The sequence below is a fragment of the Excalfactoria chinensis genome, chromosome 2 (genome assembly GCF_039878825.1).
Source record: "Excalfactoria chinensis isolate bCotChi1 chromosome 2, bCotChi1.hap2, whole genome shotgun sequence".
NCBI classification, from domain to species: domain Eukaryota; kingdom Metazoa; phylum Chordata; class Aves; order Galliformes; family Phasianidae; genus Excalfactoria; species Excalfactoria chinensis.
Genome location: NC_092826.1, coordinates 53,653,572 through 53,664,327, shown reverse-complemented (window position 1 = coordinate 53,664,327; position 10,756 = coordinate 53,653,572). Strand labels below are relative to the sequence as shown.

General features: G+C 43.0%; 1 protein-coding gene across 1 annotated transcript; it reads right to left on the bottom strand.

The window, feature by feature from the left end:
• Positions 1-8,842: 8,842 nt before the first annotated feature.
• On the bottom strand, positions 8,843-10,417 carry LOC140247604 (uncharacterized). Its single transcript, XM_072327273.1, has one exon. It carries the CDS (start codon positions 10,415-10,417, stop codon positions 8,933-8,935), a length of 1,485 nt encoding a protein of 494 aa, XP_072183374.1. The 3' UTR covers positions 8,843-8,932.
• Between the last annotated feature and the right edge of the window lie 339 nt (positions 10,418-10,756).

Below are 10,756 nucleotides of genomic sequence, written 5' to 3'. Positions count from 1 at the left end.
AATGTTAGTATGATAGCAGGCTGACATGGCTGAACTGCTTTTTGCACTTAAACTCATTCTTTTAGATGTAGTGCCACATTTCACTGAATCTCCTACAGAAGTCTGTGGACAACTGGGTTGCTTTCTTTTTTTTTTTTGTTGAAAGCAGGAGGAATACTATCATAAACTCTTGCAGGAAGATGTCTGGAGTTGTCCCTAAGTGTACAATGCACATACAAGTTAACAAAATATATAGCTTTGCATAGCATCTTAACCAAAATGAAAACATCATACTATGATTTATAATGAAAGCACATAGAAAGAAGAGCAAGATATATGCTTGTAGAAGATAGCCACTAGAGATAGTATAGTTTTCTTTGAAAGTTAGAACCAGCAGCTCCTGTCAAAAATACACATTTATCTAATTATTTAAAAGGTCCCCATTCTACATTACTGTAGACATTGCCAACACAAGATAAGCTTATGATGGGCATATTGCAGCTATTATGTAGGATACTGTTGAAAATATGACAGGCCATAACTCTTGCAGAACTCCCCTTGCATATTAATACTGAATTCAGCAGATGAAGTTAAATGCTTTGGCAGAATAAACTTGGCCTTTGAGACAAACCAAAACAAGATTTTCAAAGCTTCCTGGTAGAAAAAAGAAAAACAAACAACAACAACAAAACAGTAAATTACAGCACAGCAATATTTGTTTCCTCTGACAGAAGATGCAGTTTATATGATGCATTACAAATGCCTAGGTAGATATTTCTCTTCATTAAAAATATTGAGTTTGGGCTTTTTGTTTTGTTTGTTTGTTTGGTAATTTCACATAGAAAATCTTAAGCAGCTATGTATAAATATTTAGAATAGCCATGCAAATTTTTTGTAGACTAGTCAGGTAACACACTCACTTTACTGAACCTCAATATATATGACCACAATCAAATTACATTTCTTAGTGATTAAATCATCGTCAGTCTGTGTCTGTGTCAGTCAAATACTCCAGTAGATACAAGATGGTATTCTACCTGTGTGTAAATCTAAAGCCATTTGCAAAGAAACTGAATGCATGTGGAATCAGTCATCAAAATGAAGGAATATTTTCTATTTTAATGGTGTTGTATAATATAAAACATTAAATAATTACTCTGAATTTGGGCTTGAATAATTTTAGGGCATAGAAGTAGTATGTCATTGGGATCCAAATAAAAGAGCATGATTAATTTCACATGTTAAAACTACACATTGACGCCTTTTGTTTACATGGAAAAAGTTGTTGAATATGTAATTCCTCAGATTTCGCAAATTTCATCACAAAAGAAATCTAGTATGATTTAGATAATTAGAACTTTCCAATTTTTATTTATTTTAATGCAAAACCAACACTGTGTAATAATGGTACTTAAGCAGAAAAAGAAACATTGAAGCAGTAGGCTGATAGCAAGTTTGCTGGTGACACAAAACTGTGGGGTGTAGTCAATATGCTTGAGGGACAGGATGCTGTCCAGGGGGACCCAGACAGGACCTCATGAGTTGCAACAGAGCCAAGTACAGGGTCTTGCACCTGGATTGAGGCAAACTCCACCACCAGTACAAGCTGGGGGATGAAATGTTTGAGTACAGCCCTGCTGAAAAGGACTTGGGTTTACAGGTAGGTGGGAAGCTGGACAAGAACCAGCAAGGTGCCCTTGCAGCCCAGAAAGCCAGTTCTACCTTGGATCAAAATTCTACCTTGCATCAAAAGAAGCATGGCCCAAGGCTGAAGGAGATGATCTTGCAGTGGTGAGGCCTCACCTGTAGTACTGCGTCCAGACGTGGAGTTGTCAGTACATGAGGGAAATAGTTGGACTGCATCCAGAGGAGGACCACAAGAAATGACCGAAGAGAGATAGAACACTTCTCCTATGATGACAGGCTGAATGAGCTAAGTCTATCCAGCCTGCAGAAGAGAGGTTTGCGAGGTGACCTTACAGCAGCCTTTCTGTGTCTAAAGGGGAGCTATGGGAAAGAAAGGGACAGACTCTTTAGCAGGATCTGTCGTGATAGAACAAATGGAAATGGTTTCAGGTTTAAAGTGAGCGTGGTGAAGCACTGGAACAGGTTGCCCAGAGATGTAGCTGATGCACCATCCCTGGAGACTTTTGAGGCAAATCTGGATCAGGCCCTGGGCAACCTGACCTAACTTTGCATGTACCTGTTCATTGCAGGGGAGTCGGAGTAGGTAACCTTTATAGGTCTCTTCCAACTCTAAGGATCGTATGATTCATTCAATGAAATTAGCACCATAGGGGGGAAAAATGTGTCTGAAAGAAGGGCTTATTGAGTACATAGGTAGGTTAACCTCCAGACATTGGTTTGACATTACTAAACAATGTAATCAGCAACAGTATTAAGGGGCTTACAGCTATAACATCTTTCAAGTGCTTCTCAGGCCAACTGTCATGAATAGACTCATTTGTTATTCATTCTCCTTGAATTATTTCAAGCAGAGCATTTTATTTAAAAAATCAATTTTAACTCAGTGTCATTTAGGAAAAAGAAAAAAAAAGCAAAATCAAAAACAAAAAACAAAAAAAAAAAACAAAAAAAACAACAAAAAAAACACCTTACTGTTGACATTTTCTCTATTACATGTGCTTTGATGAATAAGTGTAAAGATCTATATTTTATTGTGCCAGGCATTAAACACAGATATTAGCTGGCAGCCTTACACACAGAATATTGCTTTAGTAAGCAACTGTAAGTGTTGTGGGTTTATTTATACCTAAGCTTCTATCTGTAGAAATGATTAGTAGTAGTGTGAAGAAAAGCTCTCTCTTCAATCAACACAAAGTTATGTGATTAAACAGGCACAGAGCAGAAGTTCAGATCAAAGATAACAGTGTAGGGGAACCACAGGAACCAAACCCATTAAGTATGATAACAACACCTCTCAACATGTTTTCGGTGGTTTTCTTTTTGTTGTTATTGTTTTCTTGTTGATGATGTTGGTATGGAGGTTTTGTTGCACTTGAGGATTTTCTTGTTTATTTATCTCTGTCACAGCATTGCAGCATTCCCTTAACCTCTCTGACTAATGGAAGTTGTATTCCTTTACATACCTTTGAATATTTCTCCACTTTGTGAGGTGGTATGCATTATGAAAGTCATGGAAGCATAAGGAAGAACTAACAAGGTTTTGTGATGTTCAGCTGATCTGTACAGTTTCTGTGTTCACAGAGACTGGAAAATGTACATGACTGTATGGAAAATGCTAGGTAATGGTCTGAACCAGCGATTGACTACAGGTGCAAGCAATTAAGGGCTGGTAGATGAGATGGAAACTTGTGTTCAGAGATTGCTTACTTCTGGGAGTTTTCAGTGAGTCTTTGCCTTTGGAATATGGTAAGCTTTTTTTTTTTTTTTTTTTTTTTCCTTTTTTTTTCTTTTTTCTTATTATTGGCTTATTATTAGTATCTTTCATGTATCATCCTAAAATTAGTCAGAGACAATTTTATACCTCTTCTCATAGGATCACAGAATGGCCTGGGTTGGAAGGAACCTTTCAAATAATCTATTTCCATCCCACCCTCAAAGCCTTTGACACTGTCTCCCACAGTATTTTCCTGCAGAAGCTGGCAGCCCATGGCTAGAACAGGTACACTCTTGGCTGGGTAAGGAACTGGCCGGAGTGCTGGGTCCAGAGACTGGTGGGGGTAGAGAGGCCCTACAGAGGAATCTGGATGGGCTGGATAGCTGGGCTGAAGACAATGGGAAGAGGTTCAACAAGGCCAAGTGCCAGGTCCTGCACTGTGGCCACAACAACCCCAGGCAGCACTACAGGCTTGGAGCAGAGTAGCTGGAAGACTGTGTAGATGAAATGGACCTGGAGGTACTGATTAATGCTTAGCTGAACATGAGCCAGCAGTGTGCATAGCTGGCTAAGAAGGCCAATGGCATCCTGTCTTGCATCAGAAACAGTGCTGCTAGCAGGAACAGGGAAGTGATTGCCCCCCTGTACTTAGCTCTGGTGAGGCTTCACCTCAAGTACTGTGTCCAGTTTTGGGCCTCACACTGCAAGAAAGACACTGAGGCCCTGGAACACATTCCAACCCCCAGTTTTTTGCAAAATCTCTCTGCCCCACTAGTCACGGAACCGGGTGTCTCGCTCCAATTAAGGAGAGAGGCAAGGCTCTTTTATTAAATTATGCTCGGCGTGAGATTAAGAAGAGTAACATTCAAATGTTGATCCGACCAGTTTATTAAGAATAATAGACAGCTGAGGGGATGGGGAAGGGAGAGCGGCGAATATCGAAATTAGGGTGATGGGGAAGGGACAGTGGACGATAGGAAAGGTGGAAAAAGGCAAGAATTACGGAAAAGCGGGGAAAGTCACCTCCTGGATGCAACAGCGTCCCGTTGCACGTCGTTTCGTTGGTCCAGGGAAAACAAGCGTAGGGGAGAGCCGCAGCAGAGTGTCAGGCCGCAAGCAGCAGATCGGTGCAGCGCAGAGCAGGAGGTAGAAAGGGCAGCAGGGTCTCGGGGGACAGCGAGGTCTCACGGAGCAGAATCTCGAGAAGCGAGGTCTCACAGGCAGAGTCTTGAGCAGCAAGCCCAGGTGAATCCGTTATCAGCCGTAGGACGACGTTGGAGGAATCTGAGGCCAGATACCTAAGAGTTCTTCATGCATGCATCTTCTTCAGCATGCAGGCGTTAACGTAGTGAGGCATCTGATGTCAGAAAACGTAAAATCCATGGTTTGTCCATGCTCTTTTTATCCTACTTCTTCCCAGCCTTCGGGACATTTCTGGAAGGCTTGGGTCAGAATCATGTGAATACCTCGGAGATGGCCCTCTTCCTTGAGATGGTCCCACACAAAAAGACCACTTTAGGGACATTCATCTGTATCTTATCTCCCTTTTATAGCTCCCGGACTTGTCCATCTGTCACGTCACCCTTAAACAAAGGGGGTCTGGAATTGTGGCTCAGACTTGCCTGGACTTGTCCTTCTATGTGTCTCAGACAAAGGGAGTTCTGGAACCTTGGCCAGGCTTCCCTGAACTTGTCCATTTCAGCAGACTTTGAGACAGTGTCTCGCTCCAATTTGCAGGAGGGAGGCAAGGTTCTTTGATATGTGTATATACCCGGCGTGAGATTAAGAAGCAACGGTTCAAATGTTGGTCCAACCAGTTTATTAAAGTCCTAGCCTTTTTAGGGAGATGGGGAAGGGAAGGTGGGCGATAGGAAAAGTAGGAAAAAATAAGCAAGGAGTCTGTAGAGAGCAAGAGAGATAGTCACCACCGTGGGTCCAGCGAGGTACACATTAGGTCCGTTGATTTCAGGAACTCGTCTGATCACCGCGGGGGATGGGAGAAAGTCAGGAAGCACTGCAGCAAGCCGGCCTTCCGAAGAGGTTTTCCCCTCAGGGAATTCTCCGTCAAAGGTGTTTCTGGGAGATCGTCTCCAAAGTTCGTCTCCAGAGATCGTCTCCAAAGATCGTCTCTAAAAATCGTCTCCCATAATCCCCAGTTTAGCAAGGGCCTTTTATCCCCCATTTCGGTGGGGTTGTTTTTTCTTCTTCTTTGAAGTTAGAGGATATCCCGAACAAACACTGAATGTCTAAACAAGCATCTTCTGAAGGCGTAAAATGGTTTAAAACCAGCTTTTGTGACATTCCTGGCCCACAGATAAGCCAGCAGGGGTTGGTGGTGCCTCTGTTTGCCAGACACAAGCATTATCGCCTTCTTGCAGTGGTCCGCTCCTTCAAGCAGCACCCCTGAAAAAGACTGCTTGTCCTGTCTCTGCTTATCTTTGCAATCATAAGCAGAGATGGCACAATAGCAACCACCATTCACCCTCCTAGATAGTTAGCAGTCGCCAGTCAGAATCTTATCATCAGGAAAACCTCACGAAGCAAGCTTTGAGACAACAAAAGAAAACCAGATCTGTCCTTCACACCACCCCGTGGCTCAAAGGTTGCTTGAAACTGATGTGCAAATGACCATTCACGGTGGTGAGGAAAGGAAAAAAAAAAAAAAAAAAAAAAAAGTAAGCATAAGGGAAAAGAGGGCTGGGTGATAATGGGGAATTAAATGTTTACATCATCATCATCATTCAATCAAAACCTTGATTGATAACACACTAAACATAAGGTTACTTGTAAGGTCATAATTATTTTCAGTCAATATATATACCTTCATACAGGCATGTATTTCAGATCTCTTTAAAATAATAATTACTCACAGAAAGTTATTTACAGCTATAGTCACTTATTCCCATTGTTACTTGCTTTACCCTTAGCTCCCTTTTCTATTTAATTAGTAAGCTTTTTCTTGTTGGCCTGCTCCTGCTATTGGTACAAAAATCATCAATGGGCAGTCATTCTTGATGCAGTACAGAGTGAGATGCACCCGTGTCTACCAGAAAACAAACATCTTTACACTGCTGTGTGCACAATGCGTTCAGTCCACTGGGGGCAAAACTCATCCTGGGATCTTCAGATCCTGCTCTGGTGCAGCTGCTATTGTTCTTTCCAATTCTTTCACTACAGTCCCTCTTTCAATATAATTTCCAAGCTCCATCAATAAATTTGTCCGGGTCCCTGTTGGGAGAAAATGAAGACATACTTGCTCGGACTAGCAAAAGACCTTCAGAGGTGCAAACAGTTCAGCAGACAAGGAGGGATAAAGTCGAAAGATTGTAACTATTCCTGCCAGACAGACCCTCTTGGCATGATCACGGGATGTCTAGCTTGCACACCTGGCATGGGTGTGAGCAGATATTATAAAGACCATTGGCAAGCCCGCCAAACCTGAGGCGGTTTGGAGTGAGTGGCAAGAGACCATGGGTTCGTGTATGACCAAGGAGCAAGTGGCGAAGACAGAGGAGCAAACAGCAGATAGCCAAATTGTGGAAGAGGAGCAGATGGAGCAGACAACGGGTAGTCAAATCATGGATGAGGAGCAGACGGAGGATTCTCAAATCATGGAGGAGGAAGAGCAGGAGCAGATCGCAGATTCTCAAATCATGGACGACCCCATAATCTACGCATGGAATCCGCTCTACGAAGTCCCAGCCTGGAACAGATGGGGAAGACGACCTGCGCAGAAGGAGGTGAGCGCCAACATCCAGCTGCATCTCGCGCAGGATTGGTTCCATAGCAGGATGGGACCAGGGTGCAGTGGGCGGCTCATCGCTGAACGGGTGCTGAGGGAGTACTGCACCATGATGGGGGCTCCTGATGGCTCCTTTCTTGTAAGAGAAAGTGGGACATTCATTGGGGACTACGTCCTGTCCATCTGGCGCAATGGAGGGGTGCAGCACTGTCGCATCCATTGGTGGCAGGATGCCAACAGCCACAGGTACTTCCTAACCAACAACAGAATATTTGACAGCCTTTACGACCTCATCTCCCATTACCGGGAGACACCGCTGAGGTACAACGAAATGGAGTTGAGACTGACAGTGCCTGTGCCTCGTTCCAAAGACTGGGTGCCGCGGGACGGCACCAGAAGATCGAGCACAGCTCCAGCACCATCTTCTTCAGGGCAGGATGGAAGATCCAGCACCATCGTGCGTGAAAAGAGAGTCATATTTAATAAGGCACTTGACCAAGTTCATATTATTTGAGTTCATTGTTCACAATAAAAGTTTTTGTTCTGCACTAACCACAGAGTCCGTGTCTAATTACCACCGGTAAACTTTGATCGTATTTGCCTTTCTTAACCTGTATGAATTGCTGCATTCTTATTCCTACCTAGGGTTTCTACTACGCACACCAAATTAATCGCTTACTTTGTCTGTAATACTGGTCCTAGCAGGGGTAATAATTAGCACTAAACTAAGGGCGCGTGCACTTCCAATGTTGTGCTTTTGTCCCTATTCGGAAGTAACGATTTGTTTACTTTCTGATCACAAGCGGCAGAGGATGGGGGGGGGGGCGGCGAGGAGGAGCAGCACAGGGATGCGTTCTCTTGTGGCACTTCCACTTCCATTTACCATTAACAATTACATTTAGTATAAACCACAAGACGGACAATCCCAGAAACACATCTCTTATCAAAACTTAGACATTTTCCAACAACCATATTTTGTATGGAACTCCTGGACTGATGTGACGCTGAAAAGTATCAGTGCAAAGGGCTTTATGATAGATTTCTTTTGTGACCATATCTAACAAATATTAGATGGGTCCCATTGTTCATTTCCCAATTTGCTAGGAATTTGAAAACACCATGGAGGAGTTACATGCAAATCACAATCATTTTAACAAAAAAGGGGTGAAAGAAGGGGTCAGAAGGGATGGTATCACTGTGCAGAAAGTACCAGAAAAGCCAGGATGACCTGTAAAAACTCTGAACCCAATTGTGAAGTTTAACAAATCCAAGGACTGATATCCATCACAAACCACAACCACAACAAACCAAAACATAATACTATTGCAACCAAAACATGTAATAAAGAGGTATATCAGTATTCTAGCATGATTACATCTTCAATTTTTCTGTCACAAAACACAAATGGTTAAAGACAGCTATCAGCCATTCTGTGTTCAGTAAAGGTCCCACGAGGATCTTCTGTAAAATAAAACAAGACAACTTGCCCTTTTGGGGCTATTGTAAATACAATTAAAAAATGAGGGAACAATCCAGCAAGAGTTGATTTTACATTTCTTTATCGGGGTGTCCTTAGCCTTCCAAGGATATTTAAGGGATTTCATTAAGGTTAGGGAAACTGTCCTCAGGTTAGCTGAGTCAGTTGACACAGGCTGGCCAGGGAGATAAGTGTTTCCCTAGCTTATCAGCAACTGTATTGTGACTCACAGGGGCAATTGGCAGGAGTGGTAGGCCTTGGGACAGAAGGTGTTAATCGAGGATCTCCTTTTGTTGTGAGCTTTCTAATACATCCACCCTTCACTGCCTTCCCCCCCCCACCTCCCACTCATCTGGGGGAGGGGGCGAAAGCATCAGCTTTCCTTGAGCTTCTTGAGCTTTTGTTCTGGCCACCAGTTAACTAATTTCTCTAGTCTGACTGTGGGTAACCCATTCATCAAATCTCGTGGAACACCCTTTTGCCAGCCAAGTGTCCAGAGACGATTACGTTTATGACCAATATTTCGCCTACCTGTTCTTACTGGCAATGAGACCCTTCCAGTTTCACTGAGGTTTGGGCTAGGTGGCCCAGGGGCAAGGCTGACAGCTGCAAGCCTCACTTTCCTTGGGTCAAATTTACTAGTGTTACAAATCACCGGCCCATATTTTCTTTCATAGTTAATTAATTCTTGGGCAACCTCCCCCCATGTCCATACTTTATATCCTGACTGCAGATGGTTAGAGGTTACAGTTCCTTCTAATGCTGCCTGGGTTCTTTCTCTCTGAGGCAAAGCTTGTATTTTTCCTTGTAGTTGTATACCTATAGGTTTCAGTGATTCTGGAAGCCCCCTAATTAAAGGAGTCATCCTTTCAGGACCAACAGGCATCATCATAGGTGATTCATGATGTGGCTGCAACTTTCTATCATACATCATTTGCAAACAGGCAGCCTTTTGGACACTTTCAACCAATTGATCCACTGTCCCATTAATAGCAAGAGGGTCTCCCCTTTCTAAAGGGTTGAGGCCACCAGCCCAGTAAGCAGCCCTCTGTGTTAGGGACCAGGGAGCACGGTTGTTGCCAGTAGTTAAAAATACTCCTGGCCCCCAATAACCCTCAGCCTCCTTTTCGGTTAGCATTATTTGGTCTCCACCAGTTAGACTGACTCTCCATACATATTCCGTTTCTGATTCTTTTGGAGAACGGCTAAAATCCTTTTTCAGTTTTGCTAATTCAGTGACAGAGAAGGGAATTTCTTTAACATTCATTTTAGGATCCAGGTCCTCACCATTATCAAATGCATATTCAGTTTTTATCAAAGGACGCAATTGGGTTGGCGAGTCCTCTAGTTTGTCAAGCCCTTCCCTCATTCCTTGTTGTTCCTTCTGAGGAAAAGTTTTTTCTTGAGGCAAATTATGGACAACAGTATTGCTAGTATTCTTATACTCTAATAGTTCCTTAAACGCCATTTGCAACAAAACTGAATTATGTTGCTCTCTTTGTAATTGTTCCTCGAGGTTCACTATTTGATTCTGCAGAGTTTTTACCAATTCTTGCATTACCTTAACTGATTCCTGTAATGCTTGTATGGTTTGGGTTTCTGCCGAATGCTTTTCATCTCGGAACTCCACGGCTGCTTTTAAAGTTGCACCGAGTACCGCACAAATAAACGATTTTCCTTTCCCGGCTCGGGTACGAGCCCCATGTTGTAAAACACAAATGCGGTCTGAAACACTCTGCAAGTTATGCCAGTTTTGACGTGCCCAATCCACCCCTGATAAAGAGGGCCGAGCACCGTGCTTTTCTAAAAGGTCAAATAGCACATTTTCACTTTTCATAGTGGCAATACTTTCACTCATTTCTCAATACCCTAAAAGATCTACACTAAGGGAAGAGAAGGTTCACTTAACTCCTTACCCCTCCCCAGGGAGGCACGCACCAATCAAACAAATGTAAATGCTACAATCATGCCTCCCTTTTGTTTAGAGGAGCACACAAAGACAGCAGGCTAAAACAACACCTTTTGGGTAAAATCGCCCCTTATTTTCCTGCAAGACCACACAGAAAAACTGCAAATTCCGCACCTAGGTTACAAGACACCCTCAATCCTTGCAACTCGGAGAGGTGCGCACAGAAAAAGTTTAAACAACGCAAATTCTCAAATCACTCCTCCCTTACACAAAAGACCAAGAAGCACA